General features: G+C 67.7%; 2 protein-coding genes across 2 annotated transcripts in view; both read left to right on the top strand.

Moving 5' to 3' along the window:
- Positions 1-937: 937 nt before the first annotated feature.
- The window catches only part of MUC2 (mucin 2, oligomeric mucus/gel-forming), a 30,622-nt gene continuing 16,567 nt past the window's right edge, over positions 938-14,992 (top strand). The window contains exons 1-32 of the mRNA XM_065936635.1: positions 938-1,090; positions 1,413-1,437; positions 1,812-2,082; positions 2,817-2,931; positions 3,122-3,212; positions 3,302-3,411; positions 3,538-3,748; positions 3,947-4,072; positions 4,416-4,533; positions 4,917-5,055; positions 5,142-5,249; positions 5,328-5,397; positions 5,556-5,693; positions 5,779-5,943; positions 6,340-6,434; positions 6,689-6,815; positions 7,134-7,389; positions 7,484-7,536; positions 7,646-7,791; positions 8,159-8,271; positions 8,452-8,590; positions 8,897-9,007; positions 9,095-9,274; positions 9,360-9,599; positions 10,118-10,274; positions 10,426-10,557; positions 11,032-11,179; positions 11,447-11,490; positions 11,879-12,061; positions 12,424-12,450; positions 13,014-13,705; positions 14,594-14,785. Coding sequence (XP_065792707.1) covers positions 938-1,090; positions 1,413-1,437; positions 1,812-2,082; positions 2,817-2,931; positions 3,122-3,212; positions 3,302-3,411; positions 3,538-3,748; positions 3,947-4,072; positions 4,416-4,533; positions 4,917-5,055; positions 5,142-5,249; positions 5,328-5,397; positions 5,556-5,693; positions 5,779-5,943; positions 6,340-6,434; positions 6,689-6,815; positions 7,134-7,389; positions 7,484-7,536; positions 7,646-7,791; positions 8,159-8,271; positions 8,452-8,590; positions 8,897-9,007; positions 9,095-9,274; positions 9,360-9,599; positions 10,118-10,274; positions 10,426-10,557; positions 11,032-11,179; positions 11,447-11,490; positions 11,879-12,061; positions 12,424-12,450; positions 13,014-13,705; positions 14,594-14,785 — 4,875 coding nt within the window. The remainder of the gene's footprint in view (positions 1,091-1,412; positions 1,438-1,811; positions 2,083-2,816; positions 2,932-3,121; positions 3,213-3,301; positions 3,412-3,537; positions 3,749-3,946; positions 4,073-4,415; positions 4,534-4,916; positions 5,056-5,141; positions 5,250-5,327; positions 5,398-5,555; positions 5,694-5,778; positions 5,944-6,339; positions 6,435-6,688; positions 6,816-7,133; positions 7,390-7,483; positions 7,537-7,645; positions 7,792-8,158; positions 8,272-8,451; positions 8,591-8,896; positions 9,008-9,094; positions 9,275-9,359; positions 9,600-10,117; positions 10,275-10,425; positions 10,558-11,031; positions 11,180-11,446; positions 11,491-11,878; positions 12,062-12,423; positions 12,451-13,013; positions 13,706-14,593; positions 14,786-14,992) is intronic.
- Positions 13,967-14,569, top strand: LOC136168695 (mucin-2-like; the record flags this gene model as incomplete). Its single annotated transcript, XM_065936408.1, has 1 exon — positions 13,967-14,569. A coding segment is annotated over exon 1 (603 nt), but the record flags the coding sequence as incomplete, so codon positions are not given.

Genomic DNA, 14,992 nt, shown 5'->3' with positions numbered 1-14,992 from the left:
GAGACGCGCCCGAGGCCACAGCTCCTCTTGTGGGCAGGACCCTCTTCCGTGAGAGGCATGGCCTGGGAGCACCTGCAGGCCGCTCCCCCGCCCCCCCGCCCGCTGCCCTGGTCCTCCCCACCGTCCTGGGAGGCAGCAGGGCCAGGCCCGAGAGCCGCCTCCGTGCCAGGACCTGGCCCCTTCCCCTCAGGGATGGCCACTCTCGGCCTGGAGCCAGGTGCCCTGTGTCCCAGAGGACGCTGGGCTCCCCAAGTTCCAATTACATGTAATTCCAGAGGCGGGCTGGGCTGGGGGAGGGGAAGGGATTAGAGAGTGGGCTGGAGCCGGGCCCTCACGGAGCTCGCAGGCTCCAGGAAGGAGCTGTGCTGAAGTTAGGGACCCCCTGGGCCCCCAGGAGCCCACGCCTGCCCTGCCTCGGGCAGCAGGGTTCCGGGAGGGCAAGGCCCCTGGGGGGTTGGCTGTGGTCCAGACGACCTTTGGCAGGCCCCCAGGTGGGAGGGGGCGCCCGCCCCCAGAGTGGGCTATCCGGGCCCCTGGGGAGGCCCCCACTGGACCTTGCTGTGCCTGGGGTCCTGGACAGGTGAGGTGGGGACGGGGGGAGCGCGCTGGCTGCTGGGACGAGCTTCCGGCAGGACCCCTGGCCCCAGGCTGGTCCAGCAGCAGGAGGGATGGAGGTCCGCCTCGGGTGTGTGCTGGAATCGGGTAGATGGTGCCGCATCCCGGGCATGGCCGGCTCTACCAGGGCAATAAAAGATAAACGCCAGATAACCTGAGTCAATATTTCCCCAGCGGGCCCGCGGAGCCCCCACAGCTGCTTTCCTGATGACCCGGGGGTGCCCCGCCCGCCCCGCGCCCTCCCGCCCTCCCTGCCCTCTGGGGGGTATATAAGGCCCGGCCCCTGCCCTGGGCGCTCTGCCCTGCCGTCCTTCTGGCCACCATGGGGCTGCCGCTGGCCCGCCTGGCGGCCCTCTGCCTGGCTCTGACCTGGGCCGGGGGCACGGAGCTCCAGAGAGGTAGGAGGGCTGCGGGCGGCCCGGGGCAGATGGTCCTGCCTGGAGGAGAGGGGGTCTTCCTCGGCCCAGGCTTTGGGGCGGGCGACCTGGCCCGGCACTTGCGGCCCCCACCCCTGCTGACTCTGGGTGCGGGGGGAGGAAGGGGGAAGGAAGGGGGCGTCCCTTTGCAGGTGGTGGTCCGGCCAGTGTGTCCAGGGGCCAGTCCCAGGTGGGCGCACTGGGCCGGGCAGCTGCCTGTGGGTCTGAGGGAGGCAGGGGCCACCAGGGGGGGCCAGGCCCCCAGTCCTGGGCGGCAGGGGCCCTTGGAGGGTTGAGACCAAGACGGGCCCCTCTGCAGAGCCGGCTGTTTGCGCCTCTGCTCAGAGGCGGCTTCAGCCAGAGAAGCCCGTGTGAATGCAGGACGAGGGGCTCTCCACCCAGCAGAGCCACCCAGGGCGGGGGCGCGGGGGCGAACCTGGGGCCCCCCCTGAGGGGTCTGGCACTGTCCCTCTGCTGAGTGCGGGCTGGCTGGAGCCAGGGGAGGGGGCGCTGGCTGGGGCATCAGTGGACAGAGAGTGGCAACGGCCAGGGTAGGGGCCCGGGGCCAGGCCATGGCTGCGGCCCCCGCAGGGTATGAGTGTGAGGCTGTGGCAGCTGCAGACACCCTCGCGGGGGCCCGAGACCGCGTGGGTGGGTGAGCAGGGGCCGGCAGAGGGCCCTGCAGCCCGAAGGCTCTGAGCTGCGGCCGGGCACCTCCGGAGCGGAGGGTCCTCGAGGGCAGCAGCCCCGGCCGCTCACGCCTCCCCCTGCGGCCCCCAGAAGGCAGAACCCGGAACCACGGCCACAGCGTGTGCAGCACCTGGGGCGACTTCCACTACAAGACCTTTGACGGCGACGTCTTCCGCTTCCCCGGGCTGTGCGACTACAACTTCGCCTCTGACTGCCGCGACGCCTACAAGGAGTTCGCCGTGCACCTGAAACGCAGCCCCGGCAGCAGTGGGGGCCCGTCCCAGGTCGAATACATCCTGCTGACCGTCAAGGACGACACCATCTACCTGACCCGCCAGCTCGCCGTGCTGAACGGGGCCATGTGAGTGGTCGGGCCCCCCTCCCCCCCCGCGTCCTGGTGGTGGGGCTGCGGCCCCTGCCCCCCAGCCTGACACGCTCCCCCGGCCGCGTCCATTCTGGCCAACGGCTCAGAAGCAGAGTGCTGGGTCTGAGTCCGGGTCACCGATTCAGTCAGCAAACCCTGATGAGGGCCCGGCAGGACTCCCACTGGTGCGGGGCTGGGGAGGGGGCTCGAGGGACTTATTTCTCCCGGGCGACTCCCCCAGCCCCTCTGTGGGTGCTCCCCCAGCTCCGGGCTCGCGGGCTAGGGTTCTGCGGGCCCACAGGAGGCCGGTCCTCCCCCACACTGCGCAGCATTGTCTGCGGAACAATGGGGCGCTGAGCACATTCCTGCCCGACGGGGCCCCACCTGCCGGCTTTGCCTCTGCCCTGCTGCTGGGGGTTGAGCTTCCCACAGCCGGGCTCAGCGTGGCGGTGGGCACAGGGCCTGCCCTGGGAGGCTGGGTGAGGCTTTCCCGGTTGGCCTGCCCTCCTCCCGGGGCTCCTGGGGGGTCCTACCCAGAACGGAGCCTGAGGAGGGGTGTGGAGAGGGCCCTGGGCAGGTGCCTGTGGCCACATCCGGCCAGGCGGGTGGACAGGGGCTCAGCCACTGCTCGAGTGCCCCCAGAGGGTGGCCACCCCAGCCACGCCCACAGCCTCAGCCCCTCTGCCTGCGGGAGCTGCGTGGGCCAGCGTGACCCCCGTGCCCACCCCCAGGGTCAGCACTCCGCACTACAGCCCGGGGCTGCTCATCCAGAAGACCGACACGTACACCAAGGTCTCCTCCCGCGCTGGACTCACGCTCCTGTGGAACCGGGAGGACTCGGTCATGGTGCGGCAGGCGTGATGCGGGGGCCGGGGGAGGGCGCGGGAGGCTGGGGCACCTTGTGGACTTGGGGGTGCCCTCAGGGCCTCCAGAACCGCCCCCGGGGCTTCCACCACAGCTGACCAGTCTCTGAGCCCTACTTGGCTGCAGCCGGGTGCGACCCCGCGGCCTGCTCACCTGCCCCCTACCCCGGCAGCTCGAGCTGGACAGTAAGTTCCGGAACCACACGTGTGGCCTCTGCGGGGACTACAACGGCCTGCAGACCTACTCGGAGTTCCTCTCCGAGGGTGAGCACCTCCTCCGGGGCCTCCGCGGGCGGGTGCGGGCAGGGCCCCCGGGCGCCCTCCAGCCCTGCTGAAGGCCGTGCCCGTCTCAGGTGTACCCTTCAGTCCCATCGAGTTTGGGAACATGCAGAAGGTGAACAAGCCCGAGGTGGTGTGCGACGACCCCGAGGAGACGGTGGTCCCCGAGTCCTGCTCCGAGCACGTGGGTCCCCGGCCGCCGTGGGGGGCGGGCCGTGTGGCGTGGGCGGGGAGGGGGCCGTGCGGTGGGGCGGGGCGGGCAGGGGGCGTGAGCCGCCCGCCCATGCCCGCCTCCCGCATCCGCCCCCAGCGCGCCCAGTGCGAGCGGCTGCTGACGGCTGCGGCCTTCGCGAGCTGCCAGGGCCTGGTGCCCGTGGAGCTGTACGCGCAGGCGTGCGCGCAGGACCGCTGCCGCTGCCCACAGAACGCCTCCTGCGCCTGCAGCACCATCGCCGAGTTCTCTCGCCAGTGCTCCCACGCCGGCGGGCGGCCGGAGAACTGGAGGACGGACGCGTTCTGCCGTAAGCGGCGTGCGGGGACGGCGGCGGGAGGACGCAGGGGGCTCACGGGGGACCACCCCGGGGAGCGTGCTGGCCTTTGCGGGCGCCCGGCAGGGCGGCCTGGTGTGTCCAGGGCTGGGAGCCACGTGCGTTCACTAGACCCTTCACGGTGTCCGCCGCGCCGCCCCTCGGCTCAGGGGTCTGCCTTTGCCTGTCCAGCCAAGAGCTGCCCTGGGAACATGGTCTACCTGGAGAGCGGCTCGCCCTGCATGGACACCTGCTCACACCTGGAGGTCAGCAACCTTTGTGAAGAGCACCGCATGGACGGCTGCTTCTGCCCAGAAGGTGAGGACGCAGGCGGGGGCGGGGCGGGGGACAAGAGGAAGAAGGAGCACAAGCGGTGAGACCGTCCCCACACACACGCACACACGTGCACATGCACGCACACACATGCACACACGCGTGCACACACACACGCGCGCGCAGTGTCAGCTTCCTGCTCCTCACCTCTGGACAGTCCTTCTCCAGCCTGGCCCATGACCCTGAGCCTGGAGGCAGGTCCCTCAGACACAGTGTGGGTCCACAGCGCCCCCAAAGAGGGGTCTGTGGGTGGGAGGCAGGTGCGCCTGTGGCTCTGGGAACGGCGGGGATTCGGGGCGGCCGAGAGGAACGTGTCCTGCTGTCGCAGGCACTGTGTATGATGACATCGCGGGCGGCGGCTGCATCCCCGTGAGCCAGTGTGGCTGCAAGTTGCACGGACACCTGTACACGCCCGGCCAGGAGACCACCACCAACTGCAAGCAGTGGTGGGTGCCGGGGCGGGGTCCCGGCGGGCTGGGGGTCCAGGTGGGCTGGGGGGTCCTGGCGGGTGGGGGTCCCGGCGGGTGGTGGATCCCAGTGGGCTGGGGGGTCCCGGCAGGCTGGGGGGTCCCGGCGGGCTGGGGGGCCCTGGCGGGTGGGGGTCCCGGCGGGCAGTGGATATCCCGGCAGGTTGGGAGTCCAGGCAGACTGGGGGGTCCAGGTGGGCTGGGGGTCCCGGGGGGCTGGGGGTCCAGGTGGGCCGGGAGTCCAGGCAGGCTGTGGATCCCGATGGGCTGGAAGTCCAAATGGGCCGGAGGTCCCGGTGGGCCGGGGGTCCCGGCGGGCGGGGGTGGCAGTCGAGCCTGACCCTGGGCCCTCTTCCTGACAGTGCCTGCAACGCCGGCCGCTGGGTGTGCCAGGACCTGCGGTGCCCCGGGACCTGCAGCCTGGAGGGCGGCGCCCACATCTCCACCTTCGACGGGAGGAAGTACACCTTCCACGGGGACTGCTACTACCTGCTGACCAAGGTGGGCCGGCGCCCGGGGGTGTGCGGGCGCTGGACCCCTGCCCCGCCCTCCCTGTGACCACGATGCCCTCTCCCCCACCCCCACAGACCCAGAACGACTCCTTCGCCCTCCTGAGCGAGCTGGCCCCCTGCGGCTCCACGGACAAGCAGACCTGCCTGAAGACGGTGGTGCTGCTGGCCGACAGCAAGAAGAACGTGGGTGTCCCTGCTTCCCCCCCCAGCGCCCCCGGGGCCCACGGCCCTTCTCAGCCTGTCCCCTTGGCCTTCCTGTAGGTGGTGACCTTCAGGTCAGATGGCAGCGTCCTGCTGAATGAGCTGAAGGTGAATCTGCCCCATGTGACGGGTGAGTCCTGCTTCGGGCGCCCCAACTTGGGGGGGGGGAGGTGGGGGAGGGGGGAGGAGATGGGGGATGGGCAGCCCCCGCCCCTCACTGTCCCCCCACTGCCCCCCACCACTCCTCACACCCCCCTCACGCCCCCCGGCCAATGCCCCCCCTTGCAGCGAGCTTCTCCATCTTTCAACCAACCTCCTACCACCTCATCGTGACCACCACCTTCGGCCTCAAGCTGCAGATCCAGCTGGTGCCGGTCATGCAGCTCTTCCTGACGCTGGACCAGGCGGCCCAGGGCCGCGTACAGGGTGAGTGGTCCCGCCTGGCTCCCCCACGCGCTGCCCTCGGGCCTCTGTGGCCCCCGCCCTTCCCAACCTGGTCCTGGCCCCTCAGGCCTCTGCGGGAACTTCAACGGCCTTGAAGGGGACGACTTCAAGACAGCTGGGGGGCTGGTGGAGGCCACGGGCGCCGGCTTTGCCAACACCTGGAAGGTCCAGGCGAGCTGCCAGGACAAGCTGGACTGGCTGGACGACCCCTGCTCCCTCAGCATCGAGAGCGGTGAGGCTCGGCCGCTGGGGCCCTGGCCCCGGGGAGACGGGGCTCCCGGGGGGACGTGGTGGGTGGGTGAGGTGTGGCCGGCCGGCCGCCTGCTGCCTTCCTGCTGCCTTGCGGCTGGCTTACAGTGGCCCATGGTGGTAGCCGGCCGTGGGACCCAGCAGAGGGCCTGCCAATCCACGGGTGGTGGCCTCGACCGGACGCCCTCACACCCGCCGGGCCGCCCGCCATGTCTGGGGAGCTGGCGAGAGGCAAGGGGCACCTTGCTTGCCTGCCCTGAAGGGAGGGGCCTGGTCTGGTCCACCGAGGGTGGCGTCTGCTCCAGCCAGGGCGACGGGGAAGCGGGCCCCGGGGACCTGCTAGAGGGGCCGTCCCACTGAGGGGCTGAACCTTCCGCAGCCAACTACGCCGAGCACTGGTGCTCCCTGCTGAAGAAGACTGAGACCCCGTTTGAGAGGTGTCACTCTGCCGTGGACCCAGCCGAGTATTACAAGGTGGGTGGGCAGGCAGCGGCCGCCCCCGGCTCAGCCCCAGCCCTCCTGTGGGAAACTGCTGAGTGTGTGTGCACAAGCACGTGTATATTGCGGCGCGTGTGAGCGCACATGCGATGAAGGGTGGGCGTGTGCAGGGGCGTCAGGGCTGCGTGCCCGAGCGCGTGTGCACGGGCGTCAGGGCTGCGTGTCTGCGGGCTCGCGTGGGCGTGATGCTCCCCAGCCGGCCCCCACCTCACGGCCCGTTTGCCCCCCAGAGGTGCAGGTATGACACATGCAACTGCCAGAACACGGAGGACTGCATGTGCGCCGCCCTGTCCTCGTACGCCCGCGCCTGCGCCGCCAAGGGCGTCATGCTATGGGGCTGGCGGAGGCACGTCTGCAGTGAGTCCTGGGCTCTGGCCGGCCTTCCGGTCCCTGCCGTCCCGCCCTGGCTGTCGAGGGGGGAGGGTGTGTAGGGTGACATCGCAGGGGCCAGTGGGGAACCAGCCTGGGCCTCTCTGCTTCCCCGGAGGAGCTTGGAATCCCTCAGCCCGGAGGGCGGGGCATGAGGCCCCTGTGTGGCTGGGATGGGCCCGGGGTGACCGCTCTGCTGGCCCCTCGGCTGGGCAGGCGTCCCGGCTGGACACAGGGCTCGGGGCTGGCCTTCGTGGAAGGGAGCTGAGGGCTGCCCCGCCTCACACGGGCCCCTCCCCTCTGCAGACAAGGACCTGGACTCCTGCCCCAAGTCACAGGTCTTCCTGTACAACCTGACCACCTGTCAGCAGACCTGCCGCTCGCTGTCTGAGCCCGACACCCACTGCCTGCAGGGCTTCGCGCCCGTGGACGGCTGTGGCTGCCCTGACCACATGTTCCTGGACGAGAAGGGCCACTGCGTGCCCCTGGCCAAGTGCTCCTGCTACTACCGCGGCCTCTACCTGGAGGCGGGGCAGGTGGTCCTGAGGCAGGAGGAGCGATGGTAGGTGTCCTGGGGCAGGGGAGGTAGCGCCCCATCTGCTCGGGGGACCCACCCCCTACCTGCCTGCCCGGCTCACCCCACATCTCCCTCTCAGCGTCTGCCGGAACGGGAGGCTGAGCTGCATACAGGTCAAGCTGATCGGCCAGGGTACGTGGCCGCCGCCTCGTGCGTGGCCTCCCGCCCCCCACACTGCTCCCTTGCCTGCCTGAGCCCCCACCCAGCTTCAGTTGAGCTCAGCGGCCCCTTTGTCCCACAGCCTGCGAGGCCCCGAAGATCCACGTCGACTGCAACAACGTGACGGCGCTGGCCATCCGGAACCCCAGGCCTGTCAGCTGCGAGACGCTGGCTGCCGGCTACGTGCGTTCTGGGGGCGCTGCTGAGGCGGGGGCACAGGGGGCTCCCGTGCAGCCCTGAGGCTCCGGATCCTGGGCCCTCGGACGCTCAGGCTTTGCTGCCCCCTCATCCCTTGAGGGAGTGGCTGCCTGTGGGCCCCTGCCCGGCCCTCTGGGGGGACAGGGACCATGTAGGTGCCCCAGGCCGGCCATTCTACTTGTCTTCCAGCCCTGCGGGGAGCCTGAGGGTGGGGCTCTGGAGGCTGGACCAGGGCGCGGGGTTGAGCATCGGAGGGTGGGGTGGGGGACACGAGCGGGTGTCTGCAGCGTCAGAAGAGGGGCTGGCCAACCTGGGCCTGGCATCTGGTCCCTGATCCCACTCTCCAACTGCCCCCCAGTACCAGACAGAGTGCATCAGTGGCTGCGTGTGCCCCGAGGGGCTGATTGACGACGGCCGGGGTGGCTGCGTGGTGGAGCAGGCGTGCCCGTGTGTGCACAACAACGACCGGTACTCGCCCGGGGACACGATCACGGTGGACTGCAACACCTGGTGAGGGCCTGGGCCTCGCTCTGACCCCCGAGCGCCCCGTCGGGAGCCTGCTCGGGGGTACGGGCCTCCTCTGCGTGTGAGCTGCCGGGGCCTTTCTGCAGGCTGCCAGGCTGCTCTCTGAGCAGGGCTGGGGAGCCCGGGCCGCTGCAGCCCCTCCAGCCCCCATCTCCCTCTCCCCAGCACCTGCCAGAAAGGGCGCTGGGTGTGCACCCAACTGGAGTGCCACGGCACCTGTACCATCTACGGGAACGGCCACTACATCACCTTCGATGAGAAGTACTATGACTTCGATGGACACTGCTCCTATGTGGCCGTGCAGGTGAGGCTGAGGGCACGGCCAGGGCCTGCCTCTGCTCTGTGGCCCCTGCGCTGCTGGCCCTGGGTTGTCCCAGCCCAGTGAGGAGGCTCCGAGCGGACGGGGTCTGGGGTCGGAGGGGAGCCCTTCCTCGGCCCTCCCATTCCATGACCTTCCCGTGGGTGTCGGGGGAGTGGGGTGCGCAGGGGCATGTGTGTGGGGGTGGTTAAGCCACCTCTCAGCAGAGGAGGGGCTGAGGCGGGGCCCAGCTGGGGTGGGCCCTCACCCCGTGGCTGGGTCGGCCTGGCTCACGTGCCCTTGGGCCCCCAGGACTATTGCGGCCAGAACACCTCCCTGGGTTCCTTCAGCATCGTCACCGAGAATGTGCCTTGCGGCACCACGGGGGTCACCTGCTCCAAGGCCATCAAGATCTTCATTGGGGTGAGTGCTGCCCGCCCCCCGGGGGGCGCGTGGTCCTTGGGGGACCCTCGGATCAGGCCAGTGACGGGCCGTCTCCCCTGGGCACAGAGGACGGTGCTGAAGCTGGAGGACAAACACTACATGGTGGTCCAGCGTGACGTGGGCGACCCCGTGGCCTACATGACGCGGGATGTGGGCCAGTACCTGGTGGTGGAGGCCAGCATCGGGGTCACCGTCATCTGGGACAGGAAGACCACCATCTTCATCAAGCTGGCCCCCTCCTACCAGGTGTGCAGCCGCCCAGCCTGCCCGGGCCAGCCCCCTCCCCCCGCGAGGCCCCCGGCAAAGCCCCCTGTCCCGCTTGTCTCTGCAGGGCACGGTGTGTGGCCTGTGTGGGAACTTCGACCAGCGGTCCGACAACGACTTCACCACGCGGGACAGCATGGTGGTGGACAGCGAGCTGGACTTCGGGAACAGCTGGAAGGAGGCCTCCAGCTGTCCGGACGTGACGACCACCCCGGAGCCTTGCGCCGTGAACCTGCACCGCCGCTCCTGGTCGGAGAAGCAGTGCAGCATCATCAAAAGCCGAGTTTTCCGGGTCTGCCATAGCAAGGTGGGCGGGGCGTGGGTGTGGGTGGAGCCACGGGTGTAGGTGGAGCCACAGCGAGGTGGGCGGGGCCACGGGTGTAGGCGGAGTCACAGCGAGGTGGGCGGAGCCACGGCTGTAGGCGGAGCCACAGCAAGGTGGGAGGGGCGTGGGCGTGTCGGCCTGTGGGCGGGGCCACGGGCCAGGCGCTGTACCTGCAGGGTCGCCCCTCAGCTCCGTCCTTGTGTCCTTTGGACACATGCCCAGAGGCCCAGTATTTCCTCTGAGACACGTGGCTGGACCCCAGGCTCTCCCGCACCTTCCAGGAAGGGAGACAGGGCGCAACCCACCCAGACAGCCCTCTGCTGCCGGCAGTGGTCGGGAGCAGTGGTCGGTGGGGGCGGTGTGGCGGGCACCGTCGCAGGACGCCCCCCCGGCAGCGCCCTGGGGTCCCGGCCTCGGGGTCCTGAGCTTCTCGGGCCACAAGGGAGGGCCCGGACCCGGGAGGGCAGCGTGGACCCCGGCACATGGAGGCCCCTCCCCAGGTGGACCCCATGCCCTTCTACGAGGCCTGCGTGCAAGACTCGTGCTCCTGCGACACTGGCGGGGACTGTGAGTGCTTCTGCTCCGCCGTGGCCTCTTACGCCCAGCAGTGCACCAAGCAGAGCGCCTGCGTGTACTGGAGGACCCCCGACCTGTGCCGTGAGTGCCTGCTGGGCCTGGTCCCCGGGCCCCAGCGGGGCAGGGTGTGAGCTGCTGGGCGGTGGGTGGGGCCGCTGCCCCGGGGAAGGGGGTGTCCATGGTCCCCTCCCGCCTCCGCCCTCCCCAAGAATGACCGCACCCCTACCCCCAGCCATATTCTGCGACTACTACAACCCCCCGGACGAGTGTGAGTGGCACTACGAGCCTTGCGGGAACCGCAGCTTCGAGACCTGTCGGACCGTCAACGGCATCCACTCCAACATCTCCGTGTCCTACCTGGAGGGTGAGGGGCCCCGTGGGGTGTCGCCCTGAGTGCCAGGGGGACCAGGCTCTCCCTGCTGCAGTTTGTTCATCAGACAGCCCGCTGGGAGTCTGAGCTGAGACCCCACTCTCGAGGGGAGAGGCAGAAAGGGGGCAGGTTAGCACACCACGAAGTCAGGGGGCCTCTGAGGTCAGGAGCGAAGGTGCCGTGGGAAGAGCAGGTCAGGATGAGGTGGGGGCTGAGGAGGCCCCTGAGCTGAGAAAAGCTGAGAACTAGAGAGGCCATGTGGGGCGGGCGCAGGGGCCATGCCCCCCGGGAGGCTGGGCGGGGCCCGGCAGCGCCACGGCAGTAGGAGGGGGTTGGTCTAGGCCCCCTTCTCAGAGGGCATCCTGGAGAAGAGGACCTCCCGGGGCGGGGAGGGTGGGCAGGGTGAGGTGGATGGGGTGGATGTGGGTCCTCCGTGCCGGTCCAAGCCCAGCACCCTGTGCCCACCAGGCTGCTACCCCCGGTGCCCGAAGCACAGCCCCATCTACGACGAGGAGCTGAAGGCGTGTGTCACCAGGGACCAATGCGGCTGCTACATCAACAACACTCGCTACACACCAGGAACGTCCGTCCCCACAGGGCACATCTGCCACTCTTGGTACCTAAGCTCACGTCGCAGGGGCCCGGGGAGACTGGCAAGCACACACACATGCGTGCGCATTCACGCGCCCGGGGAGGGGAGAGGTGGCCCGTGTTGCCTCTGCACCCTTGCCTCGTCCCTGCTCTGCCCACACTGGGAACCCAGGCGGGCTCCTGAGCTGGCCTTTGGGGCAGTGTTTCCCTGAGGCTGTGAGCCTGTCGTGGGCTGTGGGGGGTGGGTGAGAGCGCACAGGCTCAGGCCTGCAGCCTCGCGCTTGCTTTTCAGCATGTGTACCAACTCCTCGACAGTTGTCTGCTGGGTTGATGAAGGTAAGCTGCCCACCCCTGGACGCTCCTTCTGGATCCACCTGGGTTCTGGGTGGGAGCAACCTCCTGCGCTTCCCTGCCCCTTCCTCCCTACTCTTCATCCGCGTGGCTGCCCTGGGCCCCTCCCGGCTCGGAGGTGCCTCTAGTTTGCAGCAGCCCTAGGGCTCACTCGACGCGTCTGTGTTTCTCCTGATGGGGAGCAAAGCCCCTTCTGTGACACAGCTTCTGCATTCTGACGGGCTCCGCTGAGGGTCCTGGGCGCGGGGTCCCAGTGGGCGCTGGCTGGCCATTTGTTGGGGGTGGGGGACCCGTCTCCCCTCGTGCGGACGGGCCTAGGGGGCCTTGGGAGCCTCTGTCTTGTTCCTGATGTGTTGATATCGGCCTCCCGCAGGGAGGATTCTCAACATCACCCAGGACGGCTCCTTCTGCTACTGGGAATTCTGTGGCCCCAACGGGACGGTGCAGCAACACTTCAACGTCTGTGTGTCCACCTCAGCACCCCCAACCCCCATCACGACAACCCCCGCCACCACCACCTCCACCACCACCAGCATCCCTCCGACCCCCAGCACAGGTAAGGCCTGCCTTCCCCTGAGCCCGGCAGGGACGGCCCTTCTAGGCAGGCAGGAAGTGATGATCTGCCCCTCAGCTCGGGGCGTGTCCCCCGCCCCCTCCCACATTCGACCACAGCCACGAGCCCAGAGCAGAGTGACGGCAGCCCGGACACGGGGCCATTTCTCCAGACCTGCAGGAGTCAGCCCTAAGGGCTAGAGGAGGCCGCCAGGCGCCCCAGGTCCCTCAGCTGCAGTCGTAGCTCGTGCAGAGCGAGCCGCCAGGTGTATAACAGCCATCGGGAAAAGAAACATGAAAATTAAAAGATTTAACAAACCTCAGTCCTGTACAATGACTTTCTCTTTCCCCCACGTTTTACCGCAGCGCCACCTTCCTCTTCACCCACTACCGGTAAGTCACGTTAGCGGCTGGTCCCATGACTCAGGGCGGGGAGCAGCAGAAAGCGTGCCTCCCTCGAGACCCCGATGCGGGCTGGGCTAGGAGGCCTGACCACTGGCTCAGGGACTGGAGGTGGTCTATTTTGGTGACCTGATTACTGATTTGCTGAGCCCAGGGACTCATGCAGGGGACTTAAATAGCTCTGGGTGAAAACACTGGTCAAGAGTCCAGCCTGAGCCCCACCAGCGGGCTTCTGGGCTGAGCTGGGTGGCCCTTTCCTCGTTCATTTGTTTGGCCTATGGATTTGAAGGTAGCTGAGGAAGGGGCACTCGGCTGGTTCCCCCAGGCCTGGTCTGTCACTGGCGGGGTGTGGGGTCTTGGGTTTTTAGCTGCAGAGAGAGGAGAGAAGTAGAGGGTGGAAGATTAGGCTCAGCCTGAAGTCTCTGAGCCTACCCCGGGCCCTTTGGTGATGATGTGGACAGCTGGTCACGGGTGTCTCTGGGTTCTTTGAGTCCGCTGACCTCCCGAAAGGCGCGCCCCCACCTGACTGACCAATGCCGGTCTTGCTCATCTAGTTAGCTGCTGCTCCTGGTCCGACTGGATCAACAATGACCATCCCAGTGCTGACAGTGATGGCGGGGACCGAGAGACGTTCGACGGTGTCTGCAGGGCCCCCCAGGACATCGAGTGCAGGGCGGCCGTGGAGCCCCTGCTCAGCTGGGAGACGCTGGGCCAGAAGGCTCGGTGCGACGTCTCCGTCGGGTTCATTTGCAAGAACGAAGACCAGTTTGGAAACGGACCTTTTGGGGTCTGCTACGACTACGAGATACGAGTCTACTGCTGCCAGCAGAAGGATGAGTGTCCTACCTCGACCCCGACCACCAGCCTGCCGACCACCCCGCCGACCACCACCCTGCCGACCACAACCCCGCCGACCACCACCCCGACCACCACCCCAAGCACTCCACCAACCACCACTCCACTGACCACCACCCCGACCACCACCCCGACAACTCCACTGACCACCACCCCAACCACCACACCGACCACCACCGAAACCACTCCACCAACTCCCACCACCACTCCACCAACCACCACCCCAACCTCCACCCCAACCACCACCCCGACCACCACCCCAAGCACTCCACCAACCACCACTCCACTGACCACCACCCCACTGACCACCACCCCGACCACCACCCCGACCACCCCACCGACCACCACCTTGCCAACCACTATCCCAACTGCAACCACTACAATCACCACGGTGACACCACCCTCTCCGTGTTTGCCAGGCTGCAGGTGGACTGGCTGGCTGGATTCTGGTAAACCAGATTATACCAAAGCAGGTGGAGACGTTGAATCCCTTGAGAACATCTGTGTGAATGGCTCAGTAACCAACATCTCCTGCAGAGCAGCCATGTTTCCCAACACTCCCCTCCAAGAGCTTGAACAAACTGTGGTGTGCGACACCTCTGTCGGGCTTGTCTGCAAAAACAAAGACCAGAAGTCAGGGGGAGCCACCCCCATGCCTTACTGCCTCAACTACGAGATCAACGTCTACTGCTGTGTTCACTGTGCATCCACACCTTCCACCACCACTACGGAGACCCCAGGCTCATCATCCACCACCACAACCTCAGAGACCCCAACCCCAACACCCACGACCACAGGGACCCCAACACCCACCACCCCCACCCCAGCCACAAGCACGTCTACCACAGAAGGGACTGCCACGGTGACACCAACCTCTCCGTGTTTGCCGGACTGCAGGTGGACTGGCTGGCTGGACTCAGGTAAACCGAATGATACCAAAGCAGATGGAGATGTTGAATCCCTTGAGAACGTCTGTGCGAAGGGCTGGGTAGCCAATATCTCCTGCAGAGCGGCTGACTCTCCTGAGGTTCCCCTCCAAGAGCTTGAACAAACTGTGGTGTGCGACACCTCTGTTGGGCTTGTCTGCAAAAACGAGGACCAGAAGTCAGGGGGAGCCACCCCCACGCCTGCCTGCCTCAACTATGAGATCGACGTCTACTGCTGTTTTGTTCCACCTTTCTGTGTCACCACACCTTCGACCACCACCACGGAGACCCAAACCACGACGCCCACTGTGACAGGGACCCCAAGCCAGCCATCTACCATCGCCTCAACAGAGACTCCAACCCCACCACCCACCACCACAGGGACCACCACCCCCATCACTGCCACAGGGACCACCACCCCCATCACTGCCACAGGGACCACCAACCCCATCACTGCCACAACCACAGTGACCCAAACCCCAACACCCACCACGACAGGGACCACCACCCCCATCACTATCCCAGAGACCACCACCCCCATCACTGCCACGGGGACCACCACCACCAACACTACCACAGGGACCACCACCCCCATCACTGCCACCGAGACCACCACCCCCATCACTGTCACAGAGACCACCACCCCCATCACTGCCACAGAGACCACCACCCCCATCACTACCACCGAGACCACCACCCCCATCACTGCCACAGGGACCACCACGCCCATCACTGCCACTGAGACCACCACC

Source organism: Muntiacus reevesi, chromosome 5 (assembly GCF_963930625.1).
Source record: "Muntiacus reevesi chromosome 5, mMunRee1.1, whole genome shotgun sequence".
In the NCBI taxonomy this organism is placed as follows: Eukaryota; Metazoa; Chordata; class Mammalia; order Artiodactyla; family Cervidae; genus Muntiacus; species Muntiacus reevesi.
The sequence above is the reverse complement of the archived record's forward strand: the minus strand, read 5'-3'. Positions and strand labels throughout refer to the sequence as shown.